Source organism: Nicotiana sylvestris, chromosome 6 (genome assembly GCF_000393655.2).
Source record: "Nicotiana sylvestris chromosome 6, ASM39365v2, whole genome shotgun sequence".
NCBI classification, from domain to species: domain Eukaryota; kingdom Viridiplantae; phylum Streptophyta; class Magnoliopsida; order Solanales; family Solanaceae; genus Nicotiana; species Nicotiana sylvestris.
In genome coordinates this window covers 69,890,256-69,907,622 of record NC_091062.1, presented here as the reverse complement: position 1 = coordinate 69,907,622, position 17,367 = coordinate 69,890,256, and the positions used below count along the sequence as shown (strand labels likewise).

The window sequence follows — 17,367 nt, the reverse complement described above, 5'->3', positions numbered from 1 at the left end:
ATGGCTGAAATATACAAAGCGACTGGTTGGGTCATTACATTCTCCCCTTAAACAAATGTTCGTCCTCGAACAAGTTTAGAATCATACTTGAGATATCAAAAGTTGAGGATATCTGCTCTGAATATCATGCTTAGTCTCCCAAGTCATCTCCTTTGGTTGACCTCTCCACTTAACCTTTACCAATGCAATATTCTTCAATCTCATTTTTAGAACCTACCTATCAAAAATGGCCATCGGCTCCTTAACATAAGTCAAATCATTATCTAACTATACCAATCTAAAATCTAACACATGTGATGAATCCTCATAGTAATTTCGAAGTATGGAAATATGAAACACCATATAAACCCCCGACAAGCTAGGTGGCAAACCAAGTCTGTAGGCCACCTTACCAACTCTCTCCAGCACCTCGCATGTAATCATTAAGGACATGTACCAATTCTCATATGTTATGATAAGACTCTTGGACTCCTATATTTCCCTTTGTTTATTTGATCACCAAACCTAATTACATAATCCACATAGTTCAAAATCTAGCTGGGACCTATAGTTGAGGACCTCAAAGAGTGCCTAGCACCTTCTCTTCAAAGTAACTTGATCCCTTACCCAATCTTTGGTGACATGGACTAGTCAAATAGAGTTATTCCAAATAGGTTCCCTAACACACCTTAAAATCATTAGGTGACGACTCTTCTATTTTAATACCTTCCTTAAAAGAGTTGTCAGACAAGCCCGCTTTTCGCGAGAAAATGGAGCGCGACAGTATGACAACTCTGCTAGGGATACTTAGGCTCTTACCATAACGAATTTGACTTATGTGGATTATTTTCCTTGTTTTTCTATATTTGTTAAACTGTTGTGACATGCACATCCCTTCCTTATTTTCTTATATTTGTTTAAATTGCTATGTCATGTACATCCCTTCTATTATTCTCCTTATTTGCTATGACATGTATGACCTCTCTCCATTTCCTTCAACTTGTCTAAGATTGCTATATTATTATTCTCCCATCCCTATTTCCCTACATGCTTCATTACGTTCTCGCACATTTTTTCATGAGCTAAATTGACTTCTCTTTTTGTCTTTCTTTTCTTTTCTCTTCTTTTCATGTTCACCTTTACTATGTTATTTACTACTTTTGCATGCAAATACTTGGTAACGCGTTATTATTTGTGCATAAAGCATGCCCCACATCATATTCCACTTGTGCCAATTATCAACATAGTGGCGCTTAATGAGTGTCTGCGCTTTTCTGAAATCACCCTTTTAAAGCGGAAAGGCTTATTTGCGGTAGAATAGTCGATCATCGGTACAGTCGATGATCCCGTGCCTTTCCCTCCCAAGTTGTCCATTGGGAGTACCAGTCTAGACCTTTCTAGAAACCCCACTCCAATTTGAAATATACATGCATCATGCTAAACCTAGTACAGGTTGAAGCGTTATTGACATAACAACCCGCTTAGATAAACCTTGTCCAAAGTTCGACGGGATTTCTATAATCCTAAATGAAACTATCATATTATGTGCATTACTTGGAAAAAATGTGCAACCATGTCGATCATCATTGCGTAAGTAGTCGAATCTAGAGGGGGAAAAAGGCTAACTCTTATTTGTTTGCAGAAAATGAAGCACAAAATCCCTAGGTTCGATATAGTCCAAAATATCCCGCATTTGCTACTTGATTGATAGAAAGAACTTGCACCTTGTGATAAAAATCATGTGAGGAGAGTACTTGGTGACTTGCCGTCTTTGATGAACATTCGGCTAAATAGGGAACTGATCGAGACCGCTACCATGTTTTGGGATGAGAAAAGAATTGTATTCTGATTTGGCAACATAGAAATGACTCCTCTCTTGGAAGAACTAGGGGGTTTCTCCAAATAACCATGGGATAGTCCGGGACTACTAGTGCCAGAAAATCGTACTCCCCGCAGTTTTCTGAAAATATTGGGTTTTAAGAAAAATGATGAACTGCTCTGTCTAAAGAAATCATACATCCCTTTTAAGTTTCTTTACGAGCATTATGGGCATAGCAAATTATATCGTCTTCATCATGATGAACTAGCCATTACTTCTTTGGGATGGGTGCATCACCGGGTTTATGTTTTCATTGTTTTCTTCTTGGGGTTGTTGATAAGGAGGAAGGATTCATTCTCGCTTAGCCATGGTCGCCAGGACCTTAATGGATGGCATCGAAGGACAAACTTATATTATCATCCAATGATCTTAGCTAAGATGTACCGTGCTCTAGATCGGTACAAGCATGGGTTCAGCCACTTTGAGGGTTGCAATCTATTGCTACAAATCTGGCTGTTGGAACACTTCCAGAGGGGTGAGTACCGTCAACATCTTCTGCAAAGGCCACTGAATGACTACATAGCCAACCATCACCAAAAGAAAATGACGTTTTGTCTAGATAGGTTTGCAAAGCCTAGAAATATTGTAGGTTGGGTGCGTTTCTTCAGTAATTTGACATACGAGCAGGTGCATTGGATGTTTGAATGGTTTCCTAGTAGTGAGTTCATCATTAGGTCAAGGAGGACTAATTATTTGGTACTTATCGGGCTGCGAGGCATCTATCCTTACGCTCCCATAAGGGTAATGAGGCAAGCTGGAAGAAAACATGTCATACCTCGGGTTTCCAATACAAGGTAGATTTCAAGGGAGATGTCATCCCATTCAAGTTCGAAGCGCAACACATTTGGAACCAAAAAATCATTGTAGAAGGAGAAACTATTGAGCCAGATAGGTATTACACCGGCCATATGTACTACTATCTATCATGGATGGAAGACGACGTAGCTGGGGACGTTAAACCAGGAGTCAATCTGAAGGATAGGATCATAGATGAAGTGGCCGAGGCACATGTGAAGTACAAAAGGCTACACAAAAGGGTGTTCGACTCAGAAGTTAAGCATCTAGAGTAGCACAAAGTAAACATGGAGGCGATAAGGGAAAGAAAAGAAATTGCCACTAAGTCAACAAAGAGATTAGAATACTTGGAGCAAGGGTTGATGGAGCTAAAAGGGAAGATGAGAATGAGACTTTGGGATTGTCAGGCATGGACAATGATGAATGAAGGAAGCTGGAAAAGGCTTACTTATTGCTGGACATGCGCGATCTGGGAAAAATGATTGATGGGGTTAAGAGGGCCAATCATGGAGAAGGTCCGTCAGGGACCAAGTTGATTAGGAGATGATGTTCTTTACTGCTTTCTATATTTCGATGTAATAAGGCCTAATGCCATTAGTGACTTTATTATTATTGTTGATTCAGTGAAAGTTTGTTTTGGCTTATTTTTCGCATTAATGAAATGAAGCAAATGTTGGCATCAATTTTCTCCGAGTCTATGTGTCGCTTAGTCCTACCTCAGGCACAATGAGGTCCCCAAATTAGGTCGCGAATTGTTTTTGTGAAACATGTTTAAATACTACAAACAATCTTTTATTTCACCTTACTAACTTGGTTACCTTTTTGTTTTTATTTATTTATTTATTCCCATTTCCAAAGGTTGGTTTGTGAATACTGGAATCATCAGCATACCACACTAGATCCAGAGATCCTCCACCTAGAGACGCGAAAAGCAAAAGCAAGGGCAAAGAGGAAATGGATGATTTTTTAAGTGGTATCCAGAAAGATAATGCTACCGTGGCGGAAAGTGTTGAAACTTTAGATGGTAGAAGCATTACGGGGTAGAATGAGTTGGTCTTACATTTGGAGAAGAAAATCTTGGAACTACAGGGCGAGCTTGAGTAGGTCTGAAATCTGGCCAACCTTTCCCTTACTCTCAATGTTCCCGACATCAACCAGTAAAACCTGACTACCCTTAACCAAACACCACCACAAAACACACAAAATCAGAATCCGCCACCTATAGCTCCGAATCCTCCCGCACAACACAAGTATCATAATCCCGCACCACCCTATAACCTTAACCCACCACCAGTGCAAACCCCTCAACACCACCACCATCATCCAACTCAATACCCGCAAACCACTACTTATCACACTCCCTAAAATGCACCACAACCTACTCCCGATCCCCAAAACTCGACCAATGATCATTCATATACCCAAGTTCCAGGAACTCATTAGAGAAATCCGATATATGCTGAAACATTGCCCATAATCCACAACAAACCCTATATATACCTGAACCGACTGAGAAGGGCCTGCTCATTAGAATTATGGTGGAGGAACTCAAGAAACTCATAGGGAGAGTCCAAAGTGTTGAAGGTAGGAAAGGCGTTGAAGGTCTTAATTACGAAGATCTGTCCATTCAGCCAGTGTGGAACTGCCAAAGGGTTACAAGCCTTCAAAGTTCGAAATGTTCGATGGCACTAGTGATCCGAAGGTGCATCTAAGAACATATTGCGACAAGCTTGTAGGAGTAGGTAAGAATGAACAAATTTGTATGAAGCTGTTCATGTGAAGTCTTACAAGAGACGCCTTGTCTTGGTATATCAGTCAAAACCCAAAAAAATAGGAAATTGGGTAAGTATGGTATCAGACTTCATGGACAGATTCAAGTTCAACACAGAAATGTGCCAGACGTTATCTACATTTAAAACCTCAAGAAAAAGCTGACAGAAAGCTTTCGTGAGTATGCTACTCATTGGAGATCAGAGGCCGCAAAGGTAAGGCCAGCACTCGAAGAAGAACCAATGAACAAGTTTTTTGTTAGAGCTCAAGATCCACAGAATTATGAAAGATTGATAGTTATAAAGAATCACAAGTTCTCAAATATCATCAAGTTGGAGAGATAATAGAAGAAGGAATCAAAAGTGGGATGGTGAATAGTTTTGAGTTGCTGCAAGACACAAATAAAGCCTTGCAATCAGGAGGTATTTCGAAGAATAAAGAAGTGAGTGTCGTGATGGTAGCCTAGGGCCCAAAGTCTCTCCTCACATACCAAACACCTCCACCCACATATCAACCCTCATCCCTAAAATACAAATACCCTATCACCACCTACCATACCTACAACACTTAACCTACATATTACGATTCACCTCTACTCGCCTGCCAAAACTACCCAAAGACACGTCCAAATTTCGACCGCAGACCTCTTAGACAATACACCCCAATTACTGTATGAGAGACTAAAGGCTGCTAGTCACATCACCCCTATTACTGTTGTTGTGGAAAATCTTTACCAATGCATCAACCCCAACAAGACATGTGCTTATAGTTCAGGCATAAAGGGTCATACCATTGAGGAATGCCGCACATTGAAACACAAGATTTAGACATTGATCGACACTAATTATACAAGCAAAGAAAGTTGCACCGAATGTCCGCAATAACCCTCTCCTAGATCACAGAGGTGAGGGAGTAAACATGATAGAAACTGATGAGTAATGGGATCAGGAAGGGTCCATCGGACTCATTCGAGAGGGAGACGCTCCTAAAACATCTCCAGTCACCCTCACGCCAGTTATGGTACAAACCCAGGCACCATTTGAAGTTAAGGTAGCTACACCCTTCACTGTAATAGTAGCTCTCATACCATCTTACAAGTCTAATACCGTCCTGTGGTATTATGTTGTGGAAGAAAGGGGAAAGCCAAAATGGAAGAAACAGATACCGTGCAAGGTATGACTAGAATTGGCAGAGTTTACACACCTGAGAATCTGGGAGGAATAAGCAAAGAAGCTGCACCTAAGTTGCCTATTGTTGAGACTGGCACTGACGATCTTTGGAGGAAGATACAAGCAAGGGAATACTCTGTTGTTGAACATGTGAACAAGACCCATGCTCAGATATCCATCTTATCACTATTGCAAAACTCATGCGCACACAAGAATAATTTGATGAAGGTGTTAAGTGAAGCTTATGTACCTGTCAGCATCACTAGTAGAGAGATAGCTAACATGGTCGAACAGGTACTGAAGAGTCATAAAATTACTTTCCATGAAGATGAGTTACCACCAGAAGGGTTGAGTCACAACAAGGAGTTGCGTATCACGGTGCAATTTGAGGACAAGTTTATTGCCAGGTCCTGATAGATGGAGGTTCAAGTCTGAACATATGTCCATTGACCATTCTGAAAAGATCAGGTAAGGGCATGCACAGGATATGAATGGGAAGCATGAATGTGAAGGCATTCGATGGATCTCTGAGAGCCACTATCAGAGAAATCAACCTTGATCTATAGATAGGTCCGACTTGGTTTGATGTTTAGTTCCAAGTGCTAGATATATCGGCTACTTACAACCTATTGTTGGGACGACCATGAATATATGCAGCTGGGGCAGTGACTTCTACTCTGCACCTGGCTATGAAGTTCGAGTGGAATCATCAGGAGGTGATCATTCATGGAGATGGAAGCAATCCCATCTATACCAATCAAACTGTTCCAGTCATTAAAAACAGGAAGAAGTTGGGCGGAGAAACATATCATTGCATTGAGAGGTTTAACGCAATTGAAAATGATCGATGATGGAGAAGCAAGATAGAAAGCATAGTGTTGTGGACAGGATATGAACCAGACAAGGGTCTTGGTAAAAAGTTTTAGAGGATCACCAAACCCATGCAACCATAGTATCATGGCATGACCTTTGGACTCGGGTATGAATATACCGTGCAAGAACATCAGGACTGGACACCACCATTACGTGCATTTATTATCTGCGAACCCATACCACCTCTGCATCAAACATTCCATCAGGCTGACATAATGTGGGGATCTGATGAAGCTGAGATTTTCGCTGGTATGAGAAAATTGTTTCTAGATGAAGAAGACATGGAATACAGTGCAATTGTTAAGGAGGAGGAGGAGGAAGACCTTACCATTCAGTCAATGGAAGAGGGAGCTGTTCTCAAGAATTGGACTGCTGCATAATCCTGGGCTCGCCGAGTTCCTGGGTAGCCTAGCAAATTAACAAGGCTTATTTTCAAACTGTTTTGAGAATTTAAGACATTTATGGTATTTTGTTTTGAAATAATTACTTGAGCCATCTAGTCGTACTTGTAGACATTTTAAAGTTTTATTAATACATTATTGCTTTTCATATTTACTGTTATCTTTCTTCATTTTTTCCAGCATAATTATTACATATCCTGATGAACCTACGACTGTGACATGTAATGAGACAACGCAATATAAGGATACTGATTCGGAAGATCTGGAAGATGATGTAATACCTGAGGAAATTGTAAAAGAAGTAGAGAATTTTGAAGACAAACCGAAGTCTAATTTGGTGGAAATTGAGGCCGTTAACTTAGGGGATTCCGAAACAGTCAAGGAAACTCGTATAAGCATTCATCTATCACCTCCATAAAAAGAAGAGTGTATCAGGTTCCTAAAGGAGTATGAGGATATCTTCGCAAGGTCATACGACGATATGACTAGGTTAAGCACATCCATAGTAGCTTACAAGCTACCCACCAATCCCATGTGTCCACCTGTTAAGTAGAAGCTCAGAAAGTTCAAGCCAGATATGAGTTTGAAGATAAAAAAGGAGGTCACCAAACAAATCAAAGCCAAAGTTCTCCAAGTGGTCGAATACCCCACCTGGTTAGCCAACATTGTGCCGGTTCCAAAGAAAGATAGGAAAGTTAGAGTATGTGTTGATTACCGAGATCTGAACAAAGCGAGTCTTAAGGATGATTTCCTGCTTCCTAACATACCTATATTGATAACAATTGTGCCAAGCATGAACTCCAATCCTTTGTGGATTTCTTTGCAGGATACCATCAGATTTGGATGGATGAAGAGGATGCCAAAAAGACTGCCTTTATCACACAATGGGGAATATATTATTAGAAAATGATGCTGTTTGGTTTGAAGAATGCCGGGGCCACCTACATGAGGTCCATGATGACTATCTCCCATGACATGATACCCAAGGAAATAGAGGTGTACATGGATGATGTTATCATTAAATCTAAAAGGAGTTCGGACCATATAGCAGACTTGAAGAAATTTTTTGATCGACTTCGAAAATACAACTTGAAGTTGAACCCTGCAAAATGTGCCTTTGGAGTCCCTACTGGAAAATTGTCAAGTTTCATCATTATCCACCAAGGTATTGAGCTAGACCCATCAAAAAATCAAAGCTATCCAGGACTTTCCAGCGCCAAAGAATATGAAAGATGTGATGAGTTTTCTGACACGCCTCAATTATATCAGCCGTTTTATAGCACAATTGACGGTGATATGTGATCCAATCTTCAAAATGCAGAGGAAAGATGTTGCAACAAGTTGGACTGAAGAATACAGAAAGCCTTTGGCAAAATTAAGGAGTATTTATCTAAATCGCCCGTATTGGTCCTAGCCAGAACCAGGAAGGCCTCTGCTGCTTTATCTGCCTGTGTTGGATAGGGCCTTTTTGCTGCGTTCTAGGACAACAAGATGAAACTGGAAGGAAGGAGTAATCAATATATTATTTGAGCAAGAAGTTCACGCCTTACGAGGCCCGATACTCTTTGTTGGAATGCACCTGCTGTGTTTTGACATGGATAGCCCAGAAGTTGAGACGATATTTCTGTGCGTACACTACATATCTCATATCAAGGATGGATCCGCTAAAATACATCTTTCAGAAACCCATGTCTGTGGTAAGTTAGCAAAGTGGCAGATATTGCTGAGTGAGTTCGACATCATCTATGTAACTCAGAAGGCAGTCAAAGGGCAAGCATTGTCTGATCACTTGGTAGAAAATCCCATAAACGGAGAATATGAACCACTGAAGACGTATTTTCCTGACGAAGATGTATCATTTGTAGGAGAAGATATTACCGAAGCATACGACGGTTGGAGGATGTTCTTCGACGAAGTGACAAACTTCAAGGGAGTGGGAATTGGAGCTATCTTGGAATTAGAAACCGGTCAATATTATCCGGTATCCACAAAACTAAGGTTCACATATCCCAACAATATGACAGAATACGAGGCCTGCATCTTGGGACTCAGGTTGGCCATCGACATGAACATTTAGGAGTTGCTGGTATTTAGAGATTCTGATCTATTAGTGCACCAGGTTCTAGGAGAATAGGCTACTAAGAACACCAAAATATTTCCATACTTGCATTGTGTACAAGAGTTGATCAAGAAGTTCACAAAGATAGAGTTCAAACATGTTCCAAGGATTTAGAATGGGTTTGCGGATGCATTAGCCACCCTGTCTTCCATGATACAATATCCAGACAAGAATTTCATAGATCTTATCCCAATAGGAATTCATAAGCAGCCAGCTTATTGTGCTCATGCTGAAGAAGAGTTTGATGGAAATCCATGGTTCCACGACATCAAGGAATACTTGAAAAAGGGAGAATATCCAGAGAACACTACACACACTCAGAAGCACACGCTTCGAAGATTGGCCAACCATTTCTTTCAAAGTGGAGGGATTCTGTATAGAAGGACTCCTGAATTGGGATTGTTGTGATATGTTGATGCCAAGGAGGCATCTAGATTGCTCGAAAAAATACATGCTGGAACTTGCGGACCTCACATGAATGGTTTCGTTTTGGCCAAGAAGATATTAAGAGCAGGGTATTTCTAGATGACTATGGAGAGAGACTGTATCAAATATGTTCAAATATGTCACCAATGACAGATACATGCTAATATGATACGAGTGCCGCCCAACGAACTCAATGCAACGAGTTTGCCCTGGCCTTTCTCTACTTGGGGAATGGATGTCATCGGACCAATCGAACCTGTAGCTTCAAACGGACATAGGTTCATTTTGGTGGCTATAGACTACTTCACAAAATGGTTGAAGCCGCATCCTATAAGGCTATAACTAAGAAGGTCGTAGTAAAGTTTGTTCGGGACCGCATTGTTCGTCGATTTGGAGTACCTGAGTCAATCATTACTGATAATGCCTCCAATATCAACAGTGACTTGATGAAAGCTATGTGTGAAACATTCAAGATCAAGCATCGGAACTCTACATCATACACGCCACAAATGAATGGAGCCATAGAAGTCTCCAACAAGACCATCAAGAAGATATTAAGGAAAATGGTGGACAACTGCAAGTAGTGGCACGAAAAGCTACTATTTGCTTTGCTCGGGTATCGCAACACTATTCGCACATCCACTAAGGAAACCCCTACCTACTGGTCTATGGTACCGAGGCTGTTATCCCGAGTGAAGTGGAAATTCCTTCCTTAAGGATCATACAAGACGTCGAGCTCAGCGATGTGGAATGGATACGGAACCGATATGAACAACTAGCTCTCATTGATGGTAAAAGAATGAACGCAGTGTGTTGTTCACGGTCAACTCTACTAGAATAGAATGGTAAGAACTTTCAATAAAAAGGTTAGGCCAAAGCAATTTACACCGGGGCAATTGGTATTGACACGAATCTTCCCACATCAGAATGAAGCAAAGGAAAAATTTTCACCCAACTGGCAAGTCCTTTACATGGTTCACCAAGTATTAACAAGAGGAGCACTTATACTTGCAGAAATGGATAGAGAGATTTGGCCGTACGCAGTCAAGAGATACTATGCTTGTACTTTCTATTTAATATAACTAAACTATGCTTGACCTGATTCCCGTTTAAGAGGGGATACGTAGGCAGCCCTGTGGGTTCGGTCACATCATAATAAAATCTTCATTCCCCTATGGTAAGAAACTGGGGCAAGATCTCGAGTTTGTCCGATCTCATCATGTTTAGAATCACCAAGGAATGCATCGCTAGAAGTACACATTTAAACTACGATAGAATTTTGAGGAGGATCCTTGAAATTTCGAGTTAAGGAGGTTGCAATGTCTCAAAAGCGTGTCTTAAAATTATTTACTCTCAGGCATTATCACATATTTCAAACAACTAATTTTTTGTATAAACGATTTATGACAAATGCATGTTTTTCGAAGTTTTTTATTTTTCTACAGTAGCCAGACGCTACTCGGGGAGACTCAAATAGGACCTCAAGACAAGATCAAGGGCAAAGCAAGGAATCGGGAGCACGAACCAACCTTCCCCCTTTCCGAAACTCACAATTATTCTTTGGATGTAGGCATGATGGACATAACGAGAACGTCCGCAAATATATATATGCAACAGGATCACTACCTTTACACCGTTAGAAGTCGCAAAACGCATCAAGATAAGAAATACTTTTCCCTCTCGCATTTAATCATTGCTCCTCTTATATAGGGCTAAGCACTGCCCACATCATTGCATAAGGCTAAACATTGCCTTTCCTTGCATGAGACTAAGCATTATCTCCATTCCTCACATGAGGCTAAGCACTGCCTCCATATTGCATAAGGCTAAACACTGCCCTCACCTTGCATGAGGCTAAGCACTGCCTCCACTATTGCATAAGGCTAAGCATTGCTTTTCCTTACATGAGACTAAGCATTATCTCCATTCCTCACATGAGGCTAAGCACTTCCTCCATATTGCATAAGGCTAAACACTACCCTCACATTGCATGAGGCTAAGCACTGCCTCCACTATTTCATAAGACTAAACATTGCCTTTCTTTATATAAGACTAAGCATTGTCTCCATTCCTCGCATGAGGCTAAGCACTGCCTCCATATTGCATAATGCTAAACACTACCCTCACCTTGCATGAGGCTAAGCACTGCCTCCACTATTACATAAGGCTATGCACTGCCTTTCTTTACATGAGACTATGCATTGTCTCCATTCCTTGCATGAGGCTAAACACTTCCTCCATATTGCATAAGGCTAAATATTGCCCTCATTCCATACGAGACTAAGCCTTGTCTCGTCTCGTTCTCGCATATGACAAAGCATCACATGTTCCTTTATCAAATGATCGATATTACCACATACTTGCATTTAATGGGTTGAAACATCTCCACATTGTCCAAAGACATCATAGTCCAAAGGCACCATCCTCATAGCCTGATGACACCATGTCATGGCTTGAGGATCTCTCAAAATTGCATACCATTATTCAAAGACATCATAGTTTGGAGGCACCGTCTTCATGGCCCGAGGAAACCATTCCATGGCCTGTGAATCCCTTATGATACGCTTCATTTCCCAGGACGTCATAGTCTACGGACATCATCCTCATGGTTCAAAGACAACTCTCATGGTCCAAAGGGAATTTGCATCATGTTTAAATTTTTGCAATAACCTCGTATATTTGTGTGCATCGTGTTTTATGTTTTACAGGTAACTCGGGAGGTAACCGTTCTACAAATAGGAGCAATTCTCGCTCTGGTTTCCATTCACAACATCCATATCCTTTGACTACCTCAAACATAACCGATGATCAGCATTTGATTACATTTTGTTGTATAACCGTCCAAATGACTACCTTGTACATTCGTAACGTTCAATTTGCATTCATAACCCCACCTGAAGTTATCTGTTACTCATGACACTATCCTACTCAAAAGATCCTTTTTCAAAACACACGACCACTTTTATAACAACTACATTGGTTTCGTTTGCTGTTTGATCTAGAACTATGCACGGCCTGATTTCCGTAACACTAGGGATATGTAGGCAACTCAAGAACCACGGTTTGGGATTTTTTTTTCAAAACTTCATTCCTCACTCACTTCGGACAAAATTGGTCGTTATTTTCTTTACCCGACAACTCTTTCATTATTTCCGGGTAAAGAGGGACAGCTATTGATACCCAATTTTAACCTCATATTTTATAAATACCCTATATACTTTCAAAATATCATTACTTGCATTATTACCTAATTTACAGGAGTCATGTAAGAATTTTCTATGATTTTTTATAATTTTAAAGCTTTAAAATTAATTTTCTTGCATTTAAATTATTTAAATATGTATTAATTACCCCTTTAAATTATTTTGTGAGGACATAATCATCCAAATTTATTATTTGCATCAACATATATATTTTATAATATTTTAATTTATTTTATATAATTATATTTGTATTTCGAAGCTATTTTACATAATTTTATAGTAATAGCCTATATGTTGTGCATAATTATATTTTATTACATTATTGATGCCCAAATAGCATTTTTATATTTTTATAATATCAAACTATTATTTTAAAGCATCTTACTACATAAATAATACTTTTACTATTTGTTAATTACTTTTTATAAATATATTTTTTGTATATTTAATTTGTAGCCCAATTTGGAGCCAATTCTAGACCAATTTAATGGGCCAAACGTCCAACACCTCTAGTTAAGCCCAATCCCACAACCCAAAACAAACAACTCCTTTAATTAACCCGGTCGGTACCCGTTTTAAATGACCCGCCCCTTTCATATTTTAAATCCTTGCCGTTGGTCTCTCAAGATCAACGACTCTCGCTCACCCAAGCCCTTTTAACTAAACAAACCTGAAAACCCTACCTCATTTCCCACATAACAACCGACCTAAATCCCCTTAACTCTCCCCTTCTCTCTTCTGAAGAACCCTAGCTGTCTCTCCCTTAATTCCCCCTCCTGATCCCGTTGATAATGGGATTCCACTATTATTTGCTTACCACATCTACGTTTGTGATATTACTTAGGTATTTGCCTAATTTTTGCAAACAACATATCTATATCGGACTGGAATCAACCTCAATCTTGGAGGTTTGGACAATATCTCGTCCATATACATGATGAAAGGCTTGATTCTTCATACCAGTTGGTCGATTTTTGAGTATTAAACCCTAACTAGGGTTTAGAGTTTGATTTTTTTCCTTTCCAATTACTTTACTGATTGCATGCGATATTTTACTCTTTTTGTTCGTGTTTACTTGATTTCTTTCCTTGTTTACTTGCTTGACTCAATGCTATATAAACCTCTTCTCAATTTCCCCTTTGGGAGACCTGAATCACCTTAAGAACTGTCACACCTCCTTTTTACTCCCCGTGGGTATATAGGAGTTTTTCCAATTAAAGTGACATAAATCGAAATGGGATTATTTAATTTATCAGAGTCGCCACTTGGAATAGTTTAATTGGTGGCCCAAGTCACCAGTTTATTTAAAATCCCAAATCGAGGAAGTTTTGACTTTATTTTAAAAGTCTGCGAACCAGAAATTCTAGATAAGGAATTCTGTTAATCCGGGAGAAGGTGTTAGGCATTCTAGGGTTCCGTGGTTCTAGCACGGTCGCTTAGTGATTATTACTTGGCTTGAATTGTTTAACTACTCATTTTTAGGACCTATATGCATTTATTTTTTACCCCACTTTTAATTAAGAAATTATCCTAAAATGAGTCATGCGTATGTATACCCATTTTGTTTGGCACATCACGAATCATGTCATGCGTACGTGTACACGATTAATCATGTTTTATTAATTATTAAGAAAGTTTGACTGAAGTTGCGCAAACACATACCTCGATATATATATTTTTTGGTATCGTAACTATGTCACGCGTACGTGTATGTAATCACGATAACTTATTTTTTAATACATGCCTAAAGAATACTAGCAGTAAAAAAAGATAATTAAAAAAAAATTTAAATACAAGGAAGAAAATAAATAAACATACTATCCATGCTCTCACTTTAGCACCCAAACCCACTTTGTTACTTAAACGAAATTAATCTAAATCTTACTTCTGTTTTTTGACTGATACCTTGTGTCTTTTCTTGTAGCAATGAGGCCAAACACAAGTATTTCTTTTAAGGAGCCAAAGCCAGCCCGGGACTAGCAATGCAGCTAACAGAAGTGAAATCAACAACAATCTATAACAAATGGGTAAGAAATATAACAAAGGTTCCGTAGTTGTAAGCAACTCCAAAAAACAGACTCAAAGTAGCACCGGCACAGTGCTTCCGATGGTGCAGTAAACCAATCGAAACCATGACCTTAAATCAATTACTTTCCAGACAACAACTAATAATTACCAGGCACCGAAGATTTAAAAGACTTTCCCCATAAAATAGCAACAACAGTGAACATATAAGCAACAAAGCAGAACATATATAAAATAGATTAAACAAACCAAAAACCCCATTTCACTTTGTTATCAAATATTGTCTTTGATCTAATATCATATTGTCTTTTGATTATACTAACATGAATACAGAAACATGACATTATATGATCTTTTAATAGTCTTTACAAAATTGAGTTTAAATATTTATTTGGCTATTCCTCTAACTTCAAGAATACACAATTAATTTCTTTATACGTTGATGCATGTGTTGGATAAATATTCGTAACTAATTATTAATTGGCAGCTAGCTTAGAGGATTTCAAAGGCAAGAAGGCAGAAAATATAGTATTTTACATGGTTTTCTCTCATCTTCCTCATTCTGGACAGAAACAGTTTTCCCTAATCTCTCTGAAGATGCCACTGCCAACAACGAACACCAAGCACAAAAGCAAAAAGAATCAGACAACAAATTAAGTTAAAATTCATTTTAGACATAGATTAACACAGAGGAACATGAATAAAATAACCATTCAAAATTTAATTCATTTGAAATAGAGAGAAAGATAAAAGAAATGAACCTGCTAAACTGAAATTCTTCTAATTGACAATGGAAAAATAAGCAAATGTACACTTCTTTGGTCCCAGAAATCCACCGACAAACAACAACAAAAATCGTATGGTGGAACCGGAACCAGGAATTTCACCTCGAATTCTCAAAACCTTCGACTTCTTTTTTGATTTCTGTCCAAACACTTCTCAATTTTTTTAATTGTTCCCTTATCTTGAAGAATTTCATGAACAATGAGCTTTGTAAGGGTCGCTGGATCTTGTTCTCTTTATATGTTAGGAATTTTGGAAAATACAGTGGGTAATGGAATTGGAAAATAGGGATTCATTTACTAGATTTTAACTTGGGGAAGATAACTCATTTTTGGGAATGTTTCAATTTGAAACTTCCTTGGGCAGAGGTCTGTCTTGGTTTTTGATGGAAATGGAGGAGAAGCTCTTTTACTCCAAAATGCGCCGTTCCCTTGTTGTCTAGCTCTTAGTGTCCTATTTGATTTTAAGAGTTAAAAGATTATTTTATAGGGGTAGGAATTAAGTTAGGTCAAATGGAGAATGAGTATGTGCTCATTATTTTGGGCTTGAAGGGATTTGGGTCGTGAATTTGGGCTAATTAACTTTGGGGTAGGAAGACTAAATCAAAATCTTTTTATTTTATTTTTCTTTTTCTTTGATTAAAATCTAATAAAATCCTAAATCAATCTAATTTGTAAAAATTAAAATTGTTTATCTATTAAAATAACTAATTAACTTAAAACTAAATAAAAACACTACTTTCTAAAGACTAAAAGCTAAATATGTAAAAATGACCATTTTTTGTGATTTCTCTTAATATAATTAATTCCTACATTCAAATTGGACATAAGATGACATAAAATTAAAATGTGACATTTTTTATGATTTTTATATGATTTTAAAATATTAAAAATGCATGAAATGCAACTAAATAAAGAAAAAACTTCTAAAATCCCTTAAGAATCATTTTTGATTTATTTTTAGGAGTTATTTTCATGTAGGGCAAAAATTAGGTGTTTATAGCTGCCCCTCTTTGCTCGAAAACATGAAGAGTTTTTGAGAAAAGATAAAGTGAGCAATTACGAGTAATTTTTTGCCCGTTTGAAACTCCATTTGGAAGCATTTTAAAAACGTTTAACCGAACCTTGCTTCGGAGGTTGCTTACATATCCTTGACTATAAAAGAATCAGGTCAGTGTAGTTTTTGAAGGATGATAGAGTGATGAGTTCGAGAGTCGAGGTTCCGTCGAGGCTCCAGTCCACGGTTCTGTTATTATATCAAAATCAAAATGAAAAAGACTAACTAAACCTATCAGCTACGAGTTACAAGATTCCTATCTATAAATCTTCTAAAGCTTGATCTTGAGTCTTGGCTGGTTCTTCCTGCAGACTCCGATCTAAATCTTGATGCTCGTTAGCTGCGAATGCTGGTTCATTTTTCTTCAACTGTTCGGATCAAGGCGGGACATGCAAAGCTTGTGACCTCAATCATATCTTGGGCAGTTTGCATCTTTTCTCCGCTTCTGCACTTAGAGTTCAACATCTCTTCTTGTTCTTCCTTTCTTTTATTAGGGTTGAGACTTCTTCTTTTGGTCATCTCAAACCCTGTGATTCACGGTGAAAACCTGTTCATGCATCAAAGCAACAAATGGACGAAATTTTATGCCCCAGTTTTTACTAGGAAAATTTCGTGAGTTATTTATAACAAAAATCTAAAATATTTCTTTATTGAAAGTAATAAAATCAGGATTGTGTATCCTTGGGAAAAAGAGATTAGGGAGTGGAGCCCTCTATTTATAATAAAATCAACTAGGGAGTGGAGACCCTATGTTGGAAAAGAGACTAGGGAGTGGAGACCCTATATCTAAACTAAAATCAACTAGGGAGTGGAGACCCTATGTTGGAAAAGTGACTAGGGAGTGGAGACTCTAAGTCTAAAATAACTTCAACTAGGGAATGGAGACCTT

The 17,367-nt window shown here is 38.6% G+C and overlaps 1 protein-coding gene across 1 annotated transcript; it reads left to right on the top strand.

Annotated features, from left to right (window-relative positions):
- The first annotated feature begins 8,460 nt into the window (after window positions 1-8,460).
- Window positions 8,461-9,393, top strand: LOC138870752 (uncharacterized). Its single transcript, XM_070148587.1, has 2 exons — window positions 8,461-8,833; window positions 9,152-9,393. Exons 1-2 carry the CDS (start codon window positions 8,461-8,463, stop codon window positions 9,391-9,393), a joined length of 615 nt encoding a protein of 204 aa, XP_070004688.1.
- The last annotated feature ends 7,974 nt before the right edge of the window (window positions 9,394-17,367 follow it).